This window comes from Gorilla gorilla, chromosome 10 (genome assembly GCF_029281585.2).
Source record: "Gorilla gorilla gorilla isolate KB3781 chromosome 10, NHGRI_mGorGor1-v2.1_pri, whole genome shotgun sequence".
NCBI classification, from domain to species: Eukaryota; Metazoa; Chordata; class Mammalia; order Primates; family Hominidae; genus Gorilla; species Gorilla gorilla.
The window spans coordinates 148,357,357-148,373,362 of NC_073234.2; the positions used below are offsets into that span (position 1 = coordinate 148,357,357).

The 16,006-nt window shown below is 50.9% G+C and overlaps 1 protein-coding gene across 34 annotated transcripts in view; it reads right to left on the reverse strand.

Moving 5' to 3' along the window:
- CHFR (checkpoint with forkhead and ring finger domains) overlaps positions 1-16,006 on the reverse strand; it is a 67,871-nt gene that overhangs the window by 19,707 nt on the left and 32,158 nt on the right. For 8 of the 34 annotated variants that reach the window (XM_055357744.2, XM_055357754.2, XM_055357757.2 and 5 more), the window contains exons 3-6: positions 11,957-12,066; positions 10,398-10,457; positions 9,307-9,486; positions 1,565-1,732 (exon numbers count right to left, since the gene is read on the reverse strand). In XM_055357744.2, the coding sequence (XP_055213719.1) occupies positions 1,565-1,732; positions 9,307-9,486; positions 10,398-10,457; positions 11,957-12,066 (518 nt within the window). Of the gene's footprint in view, positions 1-1,564; positions 1,733-2,429; positions 2,523-9,306; positions 9,523-10,397; positions 10,458-11,956; positions 12,067-12,759; positions 14,225-15,244; positions 15,368-16,006 lie in introns of those variants that run through there. The other 26 variants (XM_055357774.2, XM_055357742.2, XM_031000699.3 and 23 more) reach the window with 8 other exon arrangements.

Here is a 16,006-nt window from a genome sequence, read left to right on the forward strand (position 1 = left end):
GCTATGGTAGCGTGCACCTGTGGTCTCAGCTACTCGGAAGGCTGAGGTGGGAGGACAGTCTGAGCCCAGGAGATGGAGGCTGCAGTGAGCCAAGACTGCACCACGGCGCTCTGGCCTAGGTGACAAAGCAAGATCCTGTCTCTTAAAAAAATGTATACATAATATATTTAGAAGAAAACAAAGGCAGTCACCCTCCGTCTCAGCCACTCCTCACCCAATTTCCCTCCTCGGAGGAAAAGTATTTTCATGTCTTTGAGCTGTTTCTTCTGGTATTTACCTCTGTGTTTCTAAGTTATCATGGTACATTTGATTTATCAATTTTAGACATCATTCCTGACATCTATTAAGGTAGAGAAAAACTCTGACCTGAGACACCCCTGCCAACATTACATTAACAGATTACATTAGTTCATGATACTGTATTTGTATTATTATGTTTATACAAGTATTCACTGCTGAGCCAAGTAGTTTACTAGATTAAGTTGTGTGACTTACACAATTTTTCATGTTTGCTAGAATTAAAATTTCCTCATTCCTGTGCTTATTTTTCCTGTGTAACTGTTGCTGACTCTTTCCACACCTTCCCCACACCGATCAACTCCACGTGTCAGATAACCTAATTTCTTTCCCTGGGGACCCCTCCTAGAACCTTCCTGTCACAGTGCCCCAGTGGCTGGCTGCTCTCTGGACTGTAATACAGCAATCCTTCTACCATAACATTCCCAAATGTTTTCTAATAATCTTAACTTTGGCTTTCAAACTGCAGACTTCTCCCTAAATCATCTTCAGTGTGAAGATTTAAGCTACATTTTTAGAAATTATTGTCCTACCAGGACAGAGGGCTTTCTTTTTGATTTTCTTTTTTTTGAGATGGAGTTTTGCTCTTGTTGCCCCGGCTGCAGTGCAATGGCACAGTCTTGGCTCACTGCAACCTCCACCTGCCGGGTTCAAGCAATTCTCCTGCCTCAGCCTTCCAAGTAGCTGGGATTACAGGAATGTACCACCATACCCAGCTAATTTTTGCATTTTTAGTAGAGACGGAGTTTCACCATGTTGGCCAGGCTGGTCTTGAACTCCTGACCTCAGATGATCCGTCCACCTTGGCCTCCCAAAGTGCTGAGATTACAGGCGGGAGCCACGGTGTCAGGCTTGATTTTTATTTTTAGAGATAAAGTCTTGCCCTGTCGCCCAGGCTGGTCTCCAACGCCTGACCTCAAGTGATCCTCCTGCCTTGGCCTCCCAGTGTTAGGATTATGGATATGAACTACTGCACCTGGCCAGGAAGGAGGATTTTGAGATTAATTCTGCAATTCAGAATGCACTATTTCCAGACCAAGAGAACAGCCTGTAGCAAATCACAGTTCTATCTGGATTATGCAAACCGCAAAAAAACAGGCCCAGGTTTTCTGAATGAAAATGCCGGAGGTGTTACAGGCATCAACCTGAGGCAGGGTCCACATGCCCCTGCAGGAAGCAATGCCCCACAGCACGGAGCGTGGCAGCGGCCCCTGCATGCCCCAGGAGCACACGAGAGGACTGAGGACGCACACAACCAGACACTAACCTCCTCTCATTTTCTTCTTCAAGGGCTCCAAATCCTCCTGATCCTGGGGTTCCAACGACGAAAAGGACGCAGTCTTTCTGTCTGGGAGAGCTGAGGCAAAGCTGGAGACTTCATCACTTGCCACAGAGGGACCACTTCCTTTAGGGGAGATGCCACCACCCCCAGACCCTGTGAGAGGAATCAAACAAGATAGGTGCTGATCCATCCAGCTCAGGAGAGAACCACGCCTGTAAGGTGTCACTGACTGGAGCCCAGTGCAGCTGGCAGCCTGAGATGTCGTAGTTTAGGAATGACAAGCGGCTTACGAGGAGTGTGTGCTCACTCAACTCACATCTTAACTCTATTTGTGCCCATCTCTACGTGGGGTGGAGCTGGGGGCAAGGAGCCCATTTGCAGAGAAACAAATGCGGAGATGTCTGTGACCAGGCTTAGCCCTCGAGCACCGAGTCTAACGCAGGGCAAACCCACATACCCGTGGTCATATGATGCACACTGTGTCATAAACTTGTTACAACAGAGCTTTGGGCCGGGCGCGGCGGCTCACACCCGTAATCCCAGCACTTCGGGAGGCCGAAGCAAGTGGATCACCTGAGGTCAGGAGGTCGAGACCAGCCTGGCCAACATGGTGAAACCCCATCTCTACTAAAAATACAAAAAAATTAGACAGGCGTGGTGGCGAGCGCATGTAGTCCCAGCTACTCAAGAGGCTGAGGCAGAAAAATTGCTTGAACCCGGGAGGCAGAGGTTGCAGTGAGCCGAGATCGTGCCATTGCACTCTAGCCTGGGCAATAAGAGCGAAACTCCCTCTGGGGAAAAAAAATAAAAATAAGAAATAGAGGTCTGAGGCTGGGCATGGGGCTCACGCCTGTAATCACAATACTTTGGGAGGCCAAGGTGGGAGGATCACTTGAGCCCAGGAGTTTTAGACCAGCCTGGGCAACACAGCAAGACCTCATCTCTACAAAAAATACAAAAAAAGAAAAAAAAATTAACTAGGCATGACAGTACGAGCATATGGTCCCAGCTACTCAGGAGGCTGAGGTGGGTGGATCACTTGAGCCCAGGAGTTCGAGGCTACAGTGAGCCATGACCACATCACTCTCCCAACCTGCACAACAGAGCAAGACCTCATTTTTTTTTTTCGAGACGGACTCTTGTTCTGTGGCCCAGGCTGGAGTGCAGTGGCGCCATCTCGGCTCACTGCAAGCTCCGCCTCCGGGGTTCACGCCATTCTCCTGCCTCAGCCTCCCAAGTAGCTGGGACTACAGGCACCCGCCACCATACCCAGCTAATTTTTTTGTATTTTTAGTAGAGACAGGGTTTCACCGTGTTAGCCAGGATGGTCTCGATCTCCTGACCTCGTGATCCACCCACCTCGGCCTCCCAAAGTGCTGGGATTACAGGCGTGAGCCACCACACCCGGCCTGACCTCATTTCTTAAAAAAAAAAAAAAAAAAATGCCAGGCACGGCGGCTCATGCCTGTAATCCCAGAACTTCAGGAGGCCAAGGTGGGTGGATCATCTGAGGTCAGGAGTTCAAGACCAGCCTGACCAACATAGTGAAACCCCATTTCTACTAAAAATACAAAATTGGCCGGGTGTGGTGGCACATGCCTGTAACCCAGCTACTTGGGAGGCTGAGGCAGGAGAATTGCTTGAACCCAGGAGGCAGAGTTGCAGTGAACGAAGTTCACGCCATTGCAGTCCAGCCTGGGCAGTAAGAGCAAAATTCCATCTCAAAAAAACAAAGTAAAACAAAACAAACAAACAAAAAAAACAGAAGTCTGTGTAAAGCACAGATGCTCCAGTGGAGGGATGCATAGCTTCCAACGGGTGGAGATGGTGCTGCGTGTGAACTATTTTACAAAAGGTGTGATAATGGGAAGGATACAGCGCGGTGACTTGTAGGGAGAGCGCTACCTCCACGAGCAAGAAGCCAGAGTCATAACGACAGGAATGACCTTGGCAGAAAAACAGGCAGACTTTCTAATCACCTCTATCTTTTTTTTGAGACAGGGTCTCACTCTTCACCCAGGCTGGAATGCAGTGGCGAGATCTTCATTCACTGCAACCCCTGCCTCCTGGGCTAAAGCGATCCTTCCACCTCTGCCTCCTGAGTATCTGGGACTACAGGTGTGTACCACCATGCCCAGCTAAATTGTTTTTTGTATTTTTGGTAGAGACAGGGTCTTGCCATTTTACCCAGGCTGGTCTCAAACTCTTGAGCCCAAACAATCCACCCACCTTGGCCTCCCCAAGTGCTGGAATTACAGGTGTGAATAAGGATTACAGGTGTGAATAAGGATTACAAGTGTGAATAACCTATATCTTACTAAAGACTTAGTTTATCATATTACAGCATAATACATATCTAGCTTACAGTATTCAAATGTAAGTGTTATTATTTGAAAAAAAAACAAGAAACTGGCTTACAGCAGCTGAAAGAAAACAGAATAATTTTGGGGACAAACCACCTCATATACGAACAGAAGGAAAGAGACAGCCTGTGGGCTGGCCCCCAGCCGGCACCCACTCCCCCCATCATCTCCAGCGCCCCGTGCTCAGCCAACATGGAGAGGAGCACCATCCTACCACTTACAGAATGTACCTGGCACACTGCCTCACATTTAGTAGCTGCTCAATAAGCAGTAACTATAATTATTTTGTTAGTATGCATACACTTAGGCATACAGATAGAAGAATTTTTATTTTTTATTATTTTTATTTTCTTTTTGAGACAGAGCCTTGTGCTGTCGCCCAGGCTGGAGTGCAGTGGCAGGATCTTGGCTCACTGCAACCTCCACCTCCTGGGTTCAAGAGATTCTCATGCCTCAGCCTCCCGAGTAGCTGGGATTACAGGCGCCCGCAACCACACTTGGCTAATTTTTGTATTTTTAGTAGAGATGGGGTTTTGCCATGTTGGCCAGGCTGGTCTTGAACTCCCGACCTCAGGCGATCCACCCACCCGGCCTCCCAAAGTGCTAGGATTACAGGCGTAAGCCACCACACACGGCCAGAAGAATTTTTTTTTAATTACATTAAGTAATATACAAATACGCTGCCCTTTTTAAGTAGAACATTATCAAAAAATTATGCAAACCGTATTACCCAGACTACACACTGTGCTATGCACATTGGTGGATAGGAACAGGAAACAATTTTACTGGTGAAGTTTGTTTTCTTTACAGGCCAGAGCTGTTTTGTGTTTCATTTCTGAAGAGGGTCTAGTAGCCACAAAACGCACATGGGACTTGGCCCTAGTATAGTTCATCTAGGCAGACAGTTCAAAATCTGCAGTCAATCCAAAATACTAGTAACCCTGCATCCTATCTGCGCTTGCTGCACTTGAAATGCTGTGGGCCACGCTGGAGCGGCTGGAACGTCACCTCTATTCCTCTGGGGCTGTCCCTGCACGGGGAGAGTCAGTGCATGCTGGATCTAGCTGTGAAGAGCCAGTGCACATCCCAGCTGTGCCCAAGGGTGGGTTTTAAGGAACCTGGAAGATACGATGAAGGGTACACAGCCCAAGAGAGCTGGTAAAACTTCAACATTCAGGTGGCTATTCAAATCTGGCATGTTTTCTTTTCTTTTTTCTTTTTTTTTTTTTTTTTTTTGAGACCTGGTCTAACTGTCGCCCAGGCTGGAGTGCAGTGACGCGGTATCGGCTCACTGCAACCTCCGCCTCCCAGCCTCAGGTGATCCTCCTGTCTCAGGTGAAACTCCTGTCTCAGCTTCCCAAGTAGCTGGGACTATAGGCGCCTGCCACCATGCCTGGATAATTTTTGTATTTTCAGTAGAGACGGGGTTTCACCATGTTGGCCAGGCAGGTCTCAAGCTCCTGACCTCAAGTGATTCGCCTGTCTTGGCTTCCCAAAGTGCTGGGATTACAGGTCTTTTTTTTTTTTTTTTTTTTTTTTTTGAGATGGGCTCTGGCTTTGTTGCCAAGGCTGGAGTGCAGTGGTGCAATCTCAGCTCATTGTAACCTCCGCCTCCCAGGCTCAGGCAATCCTCCCTCCTCAGCCTTCCAAGTAGCTGGGATTACAGGCATGCACCACCACACCCGGCTAATTTTTGTATGTTTTATATTGTATTTTTTGTAAAGATAGGGTTTCACCATGTTGCCCAAACTGGTCTTGAACTCCTGGGCTCAAGGGATCTGCCCACCTTAGCCTCCCAAAGTGCTGGGATTACAGGCGTGAGCCACTGTGCCCAGTGCTGAGATGCTTTCATCTTGAAGTGTTATTTTCTTTCACTCATAAATTTAAGGTTATGATGTTAAAACAAAGGTAAATCAAAGAGGCTCTGAGAAGCCGGGGTTGTGTTTAGTCTATAGGAGACAGGCTAGTAGAAACTGTCTGTCATGGGTTTGGTCTCCGCTGTTCCTCTTATCTCCAGAAATAACAGGTGGAAACTACATAGCACTCACTCTCCAGAGTCTTGCCTGCAACTTAGTGTCCCCAATTAGCACCTGAGAAGTCCTCCCAGGTGAGTCCTGAAATCACATCAGAATGTTACAACACACCAGAATGTGACAACACACCGGAATGTTAACACACCGGAATGTTACAACACACCAAATGTTACAACACACTGGAATGTTACAACACACCAACACACCGGAATGTTACAACACACCGGAACACCACACCGGAACACCACACCGGAATGTTACAACACACCCTGGAACGTTACAACACACCGGGAATGTTACAACACACCAGAATGTTACAACACAGCATGTAACACCAAATGTTACAACACACTGGAATGTTACAACACACCGGAATGTTACAACACACCGGGATTGTTACAACACACCAGAATGTTACAACACACCAGAAAGTTACAACACACCATGTAACACCGAATGTTACAACACACCGGAATGTTACAGGAATGTTACAACACACTGGAATGTTACAACACATCTGGATGTTACTCTTCAGATGGCTGGGATATCATCCATCAGACTGAGGTATGCTTTTAGAACACTCTGCTGCTGGTGACCAGCCTGGCCAACAACGTCTCTACTAAAAATACAAAAATTTTCTGGGCATGGTGGTGGTGCGCGCCTGTGACCCCAGCTACTCAGGAGGCTGAGGCAGGGGAATCACTTGAACCCGGGAGGCAGAGGTTGCAGTGAGCCGAGATTGCGCCACTGCGCTCCAGCCTGGGCAACAGAGCAAGACTCTGTCTCAAAAAAACAGAAAATAAAGAGCACTCTGCTGCTGAGGAGCTGGGCTCATCCAAAGGAGCCTCTGAAGAAGGAAGGGGTGGATGCAACAAGGCCTCAAGGACATCAACGAACAGGAGAGGTGTGGCTGCCCGTGTGAAGACAGAGCAACGGCATACGACGGAGTAAAAACCACATCAACAGAAGTGGAAACAGGCCCAGAGAGTGTGAGAGGTTTCTGGTTTCAAGAAGGCACACTGAGTCCCTGCACCCGATACCTCTCCTTCCCCAAATCCCACTGGAATACACAGAGACATAAAAACAAGGAGTGTCCTATAGCAGAGCAGCCAGGGTGGCCCATGAGACGGAGGGAGCAGTCTTCTGGGAGAGATGGCTCTTGCTGCTGCGGATCAGCCAACGGATCCATGGAAAGCAAAGGTCCCTTCCCCGGAGGCTTCCTGGTGCCTGCCATGAATGTGTCAGTGATGTCCAGAGCTCTGGCAGCCACTGTGAAACCTCGAGGCAAAAACCTGAGCAAAAACAGCAGCGTGGAGTGCACAGAAGCCCCTGGTGACCTCAGGAGCTGAGCTGAGCGGGCGTTTCTGGACTTTTTATCAGGGAACCAGCTTTCCTGTCAGATCGAAACACAGCCTAATCTGAGATTCAGAGGCTCTTCTGTTCATAGGAATCTGCAGACTGCTATGGAATGTAAGAATGCGAGAGCCAAGCACTCCAGGACTAAGAATGAGCCCAGACGACACGAAGAAAGCCGTGAGACTTCACTGAAGAACAGGAAGAGCTTAACAAACAAGGAGAAACACCATTTTCCTGGGCACTGTAAAACTGTCAATTCTCCCCAAATCAAAAATCTCAAAAATATTTTTCTATTAAACTGGAAAAGCTAATTCAAAACATAATCTAGAATAGAGAATAGCTAAGAAAATAAAAAAAATAATAATATGTATAGCGCGATCCAATTTAGAGAATCCATATGTACACATCCTCCACGTGACAAACCCTAAAAGAAAACAGAAAACATTCCCGTCATGCTGCACCCAGATGGAATTTCTTCCCAATGACCATGGAAGAGGTAAGAGTCATGCCGTAAGGAACAGCATCTGCAAAACTAGTTTTAAATAACATCCTCTTCTGGATGAACTCTGAAAACTCCATGCTAAGTGAAAGAGCCCAGTCACGGCCGGGCGCGGCGGCTCACGCCTGTAATCCTAGCACTTTGGGAGGCCAATCGGACGGATCACGAGGTCAGGAGATCGAGACCATCCTGGCTAACACGGTGAAACTCCGTCTCTACTAAAAATACAAAAAATTAGCCGGGCGTGGTGACGGGTGCCTGTAGTCCCAGCTACTCAGAGGCTGAGGCAGGAAAATGGCGTGGACCCAGGAGAATGGCGTGGGAGGCGGAGCTTGCAGTGAGCCGAGATCACACCACTGCACTCCAGCCTGGGTGACAGAGCGAGACTCCATCTCAAAACAAACAAACAAACAAAAAACAAAAAAAAATTAGCCGGGCGTGGTTGCAGGCACCTGTAGTCCCAGCTACTCGGGAGGCTGAGGCAGGAGAATGGCGTGAACCTGGGAGGCGGAGCTTGCAGTGAGCCGAGATCGCACCACTGCACTCCAGCCTGAGCGACAGAGCGAGACTCCATCTCAACAACAACAAAAAAGAGCACGCATGATTCCATGTCTGTGAAGTGTCTAGAACAGAAAAATCCAGAGGCCGAAAGCACACGCAGCTGCCAGGGGCTGAGGGGAGGGGACATGGGGAGTGACTGCTGATGGGGCCGAGGGGAAGGGGACATGGGGAGTGACTGCTGATGGGGCCGAGGGGAAGGGGACATGGGGAGTGACTACTGGTGGGGTCGAGGGGAAGGGGACATGGGGAGTGACTGCTGGTGCGGCTGAGGGGAAGGGGACATGGGGAGTGACTGCTGGTGGGGCCGAGGGGAAGGGGACATGGGGAGTGACTGCTGGTGGGGCCAAGGGGAAGGGGCATGCGGAGTGACTGCTGCTGGGGCCGAGGGGAAGGGGACATGCGGAGTGACTACTGGTGGGGTCGAGGGGAAGGGGACATGCGGAGTGACTACTGGTGGGGTCGAGGGGAAGGGGACATGTGGAGTGACTGCTGGTGGGGCCGAGGGGAAGGGGACATGCGGAGTGACTGCTGGTGGGGCTGAGGGGAAGGGGACATGGGGAGTGACTGCTGGTGGGCACCGGTTTCCTTTTGGTGTCAATGAGTGGTGATGGTCCCACACCTTGTGATGTACTAAAATCCACTGAAATGTACACTTCGGCTGGATGACTTTTATGGTATGCAAATTATAGTCTCAATGAAACTGCAAAATACACCATGGTACTAGAGTCCCTGATCTTCACTTCTCTTGGGAAGTGAAGGGAACAACACACTCAATATTGACTCCTACAGAAATCTCACTACTGAGAACCTCATGTCAGTCCTCAGTCGCTTATCTGCCTCTGTAACAACACAGGTAAAGAGCAGTGAACAAAAACCATGCAACCAGCACCAAGACCTCATGAGATGTGACCTCACCACAACTGGAGGAACGCTCTCGCCCTGCAGGAGAAGGCTCCGTGGAAGAGGCCGAGGCTGTGGGGAAGAGGTCTGACGTCGACGTTGATGGCTGTGGTTCCTCAAAGCACACCTGAGAGGCGGGCGACGATGGAGGGACCCGGGGATCGGCCCCTCGCCCTGCACCTGCACCTGAGGTATCTTTGGTCCCATGGAACACATTTTCCTTGTTAGCTTCTGTAACCCAAAAGGAGCAGAAGCAGCACACATCCAGGGCTCAAGCAGACACTCTAGGGATTGAAACACTCTTAAGAATGCAACAGCCCCAAGGCCAGGCACGGTGGTGCAGGCCTGTAATCCCAGCACTTTGGGAAGTCGAGGCAGGTGTATCACCTGAGGTCAGGAGTTCGAGACCAGCCTGACCAACATGGTGAAACCCCGTCTCTACTAAAAATATAAAACTTAGCCAGGCGTGCCGGGCGCGGTGGCTGACGCCTGTAATCCCAGCACTTTGGGAGGCTGAGGCGGGTAGATCACGAGGTCAGGAGATCGAGGCCAACGTGGCTAACACGGTGAAACCCCATCTCTACTAAAAATACAAAAAATTAGCTGGGCATGGTAGCGACTGCCTGTAGTCCCAGCTACTCAGGAGGCTGAGGCAGGAGAATGGCATGAACCCGGGAGGCAGAGGTTGCAGTGAGCCAAGATGGCGCCACTGCACTCCAGCCTGGGTGACACAGCGCGACTCCATCTCAAAAAACAAACAAACAAACAAAATTAGCCAGGCATGACGGTGCAACCTGTAATCCCAGCTACTCGGGAGGCTGAGGCAGGAGAATCTCTCGAACCCGGCAGGAGGAGGCTGCAGTGAGCCGAGATCGCACCACTGCGCTCCAGGCTGAGCAACAAGAGCAAAACTCCGTCTCAAGAAAAAAAAAAATGGGAGGCTGAGGCAGGGGAATTGCTTGAACCGAGGAGGTGGAGGCTGCAGTGAGCTGAGATCGCACCATTGCATTCCGGCCTGGGCAACAGAGCGAGACTCCATCTCAAAAAACAAAAGGAATGCTATAGTTTCTAATAGGCATCCACTCCTTTGCTATACTCTTACTTACCAAAGGATTCTTGTGTCATGCCTTGCTTTTCATTTAAAGATTCATAGAGGTATGCCACGTCTAAAAGAAAATCAATCAAATCAGAAAAGTGATGGCCCCTGTGCAAACTGAGAACTCATTTTTCTCTTCTGTTCTCCAGTCCATTTGTTTTTGTTGATTATTTTGATTCATCAGCTAATAACAAATTCATCAGTTTAAGAAATTTCAAAACAAGTAATCTAAAACATCTCTACCAACTCAAAAGAAATAAGCCTCGGGAAAAAATGGCATCAGGAGGCAGAAGAAGGTGAAGAATCTATGCCTCACTTATAATTTCAAACTACACAAAGCAGCAGATACAAGATCCTTCTGTGTGGCCAGGGGCTGGTTAAGTTTATGCTGAAGATGCCTAAGACATATTTGCCCCATTCTCCCTCACCACTGTGGTCTTTAGGTATTTCAGGGGTGGCCAGGTGCAGTGGCTCTTGCCTGTAATCCCAGCACTCTGGGAGGCCGAGGCGGGCGGATTACCTGAGGTCCCAAGTTCGAGACCAGCCTGGCCAACATGGCGAAACCCTGTCTGTACTAAAAATACAAAAATTAGCTGGGTGTGGTGGTGTGCACCTGTAATCCCAGCTACCTGGAAGGCTGAGGCAGGAGAATCACTTGAAACCAGGAGGTGGAGGTTGCAGTGAGCTGAGATCACGCCATTGCACTCCAGCCTCGGCAACAGAGCAGAGTGAGACTCTGTCTCTTATTTATTTAAAAAATTAAATAAATAAGTATTGGCCAGGTGCAGTGGCTCATGCCTGTAATCCCAGCACTTTGGGAGGTTGAGGTGGGTGGATCACCTGAGGTCGGGAGTTTGAGACCAGCCTGTCCAGCATGGCAAAACCCCGTCTCTACTAAAAATACAAAAATGAGCCAGGCGTGGTGGTGGGCACCTATAATCCCAGCTACTCGGGAGGCTGAGGCAGGAGAATTGCTTGAACCCGGCAGGTGGAGATTGCGGTGAGCTGAGATTGCGCCATTACACTTCAGCCTGGGCAACAAGAGCGAAACTCCATCTCAAAAAAAAAAAAAGTATTTCAGGCGTGACCTTCAAAGGACTCCCATAACTTTCCTTGTCCTATACCGTTCTTCCACAAAACAAAAACGGGACTTCTGGAGCTGAAAAAACTTACTGGAATCCAGTCTAACCTTTAATGTTTCTTGTAAGGTCTCCAAAAGCAGAACCATCAATGGCCTCCAGACCCCTGGTCCTAGGTTTTATTCCCCATAACTCAAGTTCTTCTGCAGAACCCAAACCATCCCCATCAGTTTCTCCTTGGCTGCCATTTTGGGATTGGCTGCTCATGGCCACAGTGGTATTCCTGAGGAATGGCTGGGCTCAGGCTGCAAAGTCGACACTCCCACTCAACAGACACTATTCACGGCAGGAACCCATGTGAGCAAGAAATGGGGTGCAGCCAGGAGGAACGTTCCTATGGCAAGGGATGTAGCCAGGAGGAACGTTCAGAGCGCGCCCTCACGTGCACCCCCGTGCGGGTCTGACCCCGGCAAGCCTTCCTCTCTCTTACTGTGTTCTGGTTCATTCTTCCTGTACACCAAGTAGATGACATCCCCAGTCTGTAAAGGGCATGTCTGCTTCTTAACAACCTTCAGCTTGTTAATCACTGTTCCACTGGTGCTGTAAAAAAACAAAAACACAATTTATTCTACTTAAAATAACTTGGAGTTACAAGATTTTTTTTCTAGCACCATTAGCAAGCAGCTCGATATGACCATTCTGGAAATACTCATAGGAACAGTGTAAATACGTAACGATGCACACATCCACGCACCCCTCACCATTCTCTCGAGAAATGGCTCACCCACTTCTCCCTGACTGACAGCCTAACCAGCCACCACACCTCCTCACGTGCTTGGCAGCTCTGCTGCTGCAGGGCTGGGTTCTCTCCCCGTTTGCCTCCTAGTGGACCCGGAGGCCTCGTCTGCAGTGTGGTGCTTCCACCTCCAGCCTCCCCTGAGCTGGACTTGCGCTATCCACAGTTCTGTTCCTTGCAGCCATCACAACCCCGGTGAACTCATGCCTCCAATGAGTACTGATCCCTCCCAAGAGACTGGCTCTGGGCAGAAGCGGACTCAATGCTGGGCCGTCAGCTGCAGGACATGGCCCTGCACTCAGAGCTTGTGGTCTGGCTGCCAAGCCCCTTGAGGTACTCTGCCCAGGGAGAGGCCAATGCAGATGCTGCTCACCCAGGGACAGACAGGAGGAGGCTAAGTTGATGGGGCAGGAAGTGCCTCCTGGGGACTTCTGAGCAGAGACCTGACAGCAAATCAGGTGTTGGTCAGGTGACCAAGGTCCAAGAGCACAGCATACCCGACACACAAAACGGCAACCGGGCAAAACGACTGAAACAACACAGGCCTCAGCTCTGCAGCTTCACTCCCGAGGCCCCAGCAGTGGACAGAATTCACATCCGAGTGACCACCACGGTTTGCTGAGGGATGGGAGTGGCAAACGATTTCCATAAACAGAGGGTAAACAGTGTAGGTTTTGTGGTCACCACTGCCACTACTCAGCTCTGCCGTCTGTAGCAGGAAAGCAAATGCAGACAGTAAGCAAATGAACTGCCACGGCCATCTCCCCGTAAAACCTCCAAAACCAGGCAGTGGCTGTGTGTGTCTGAGTTCTGCTGTTACAACGCAAAGCTGACCCTGGAAGATGCAGTTTTGAGCTGTGCAGATGCACTTATACACGGGTTTTTTTCAATGAGAGGGAATGAATCCCACACATATGCTGGACTGACTTTCTGTGTCCTCCTGCTCCGCAGGGCTGGCTACGAGGCTGGAGTGCACACGGACTTGGGTGCATGCAGGGGCGCTGGAGCTGGACTGACTTTCTGTGTCCTACTGCTCCGCAGGGCTGGCTACGGGGCTGGAGTGCGCACGGACTTGGGTGCATGCAGGGGCGCTGGAGCTGGACTGACTTTCTGTGTCCTACTGCTCCGCAGGGCTGGCTACGGGGCTGGAGTGCGCACGGACTTGGGTGCATGCAGGGGCGCTGGAGCTGGACTGACTTTCTGTGTCCTCCTGCTCCGCAGGGCTGGCTATGGGGCTGGAGTGCGCACGGACTTGGGTGCATGCAGGGGCGCTGGAGCTGGACTGACTTTCTGTGTCCTCCTGCTCCACAGGGCTGGCTACGGGGCTGGAGTGCGCACGGACTTGGGTGCATGCAGGGGGCCGGAGCCAATCCCCCCAGATGCCGAGGGGCGACTGCAGTCATCACTCATCCTCCTGTTCTTTCCAAACAAAAATCTGATTATTTCACTCCTCCACTTACACCCCTTTGATGACTCCTCACTGCTCTCAGGCTAAAGCCCAAGCTCCCTTGTGTGACTTTGCCGCTCACCACATGCTCCGACCACACGGCCCTGCTTATGCTCAGGGACCCCTACACACGTGGTTCCTTCCGCCTGAGCACCCCTCCCCTCCAGCCCACCTCTGCCAAGGAACGTGGCACCTCTGGAACCTGGAAAAGGCAGAGAACAAATTCTCCCCGGGAGCCTCCAGAAGAAACCAGCCCTGTTCAGACCTGGATTTTAGCCCCACCAGACCCATGTTGGACTCTGGGCCTCCATAACTATAGGAAGACAGCAAATCTGTGTTTTGTAAATCCATTAAGCTTGTGGTAAATTACAACAGCCATAAGAAAGTAACACCACCATGCAGTCAGCACAGGGAAGCCAGGCCCTGAAGCAGGCGGGACGGCCCTGGACCAGCACCCAGCGCGGGGAAGCCAGGCCCTGGAACAGGCGGGACTACCCAGGACCAGCACCCAGCGCGGGGAAGCCAGGCCCTGGAACAGGTAGAAAGGCCCAGGACCAGCACCCAGCGCGGGGAAGCCAGGCCCTGATGTAGGCGGGAAAGCCCAGGACCAGCACCCAGTGCGGGGAAGCCAGGCCCTGGAACAGGCGGGACTACCCAGGACCAGCACCCAGCGTGGGGAAGCCAGGCCCTGGAACAGGCGGGACTACCCAGGACCAGCACCCAGCGCGGGGAAGCCAGGCCCTGATGTAGGCGGGAAAGCCCAGGACCAGCACCCAGTGCGGGGAAGCCAGGCCCTGGAACAGGCGGGACTACCCAGGACCAGCACCCAGCGTGGGGAAGCCAGGCCCTGGAACAGGCGGGACTACCCAGGACCAGCACCCAGCGCGGGGAAGCCAGGCCCTGATGTAGGCGGGAAAGCCCAGGACCAGCACCCAGTGCGGGGAAGCCAGGCCCTGGAACAGGCGGGACTACCCAGGACCAGCACCCAGCGTGGGGAAGCCAGGCCCTGGAACAGGCGGGACTACCCAGGACCAGCACCCAGCGCGGGGAAGCCAGGCCCTGATGTAGGCGGGAAAGCCCAGGACCAGCACCCAGCATGGGGAAGCCAGGCCCTGAAGCAGGCGGGACACCTCGGGACCAGCACCCTGCCTTTCCCATTGTGCCAAGAAATAGAGAACTTAATCTGATATCTATTAGACTAGGAAAAGGAGCATCAGTTCTTCCTATTAAAACCTACTTCCTAGTCTTCTATCCCTGAAACTATCAGTTACCAAAGAATCTCACAGAGCCTGATCTTTACCAAACAAAAAAAAATCCTGCGGTGAGAACAGCACACTCTCAACATACTGCTAGAAGACCACCTGCCACTTGCAGCAGATTTAAAAGACGCACATTCTGGCCGGGTGCGGGGGCTCACACTTGCAAACCCAGCACTTGGGGAGGCTGAGGCAGGTGGATCACCTGAGGCCAGGAGTTCAAGTCCAGCCTGGCTAGCATTGTGAAACCCCATCTGAGCTAGGCGTGGCGGCGGGCACCTGTAATCCCAGCTACTCGGGAGGCTGAGGCAGGAGAATCGCTTGAACCCGGGTGGCGGAGGTTGCAGTGAGCCGAGATCGCACCAACAGCACTTCAGCCTGAGCCACAGAGCGAGACTCCGTCTCAAAAAAGAGAAAAAAAGGAATAGGCACATTCTGAGTAACACTGACACAGACTTCCCTTCCGACAAATCATCCCAAGAAAATAGACATGAAGGCAGAGTTTGGGAAAGAGTCACTGCAGTGTTATTTATAGTAAGAAAAAGTCAAAACAATAAATGTCCACCAATAAGGGAAGTGACAAAGAAACCATCCTAAGATAACGAAAAGATGAGCTGGATGTAGACGCTGTGACATGTGAAGCGCTCCATAAAACACCGTAAGTGAAAAACGCTGGCCGGGCGCGGTGGCTCACGCCTGTCATCCCAGCACTTTGGGAGGCTGAGGCAGGCGGATCACCTGAGATCAGGAGTTCAAGACCAGCCTGGCCAACATGGTGAAATCCCGTCTCTACTAAAAACACAAAAAAATAGCCGGGCTCGGTAGTGTGTGCCTACAATGCCAGCTACTCGAGAGGCTGGGGCAGGAGAATGGCTGGAACCTGGGAGTCGGAGGTCGCAGTGAGCCGAGATCGTACCACTGCACTTCAGCCTGCAACACAGCGAAACTCCATCTCAAAAAAAAAAAGAAAGAAAGAAAAAAGCTGACGCTACAACAGTATGTGTAGTGTGATTGCATTTATGCAAAATATATACACCAACA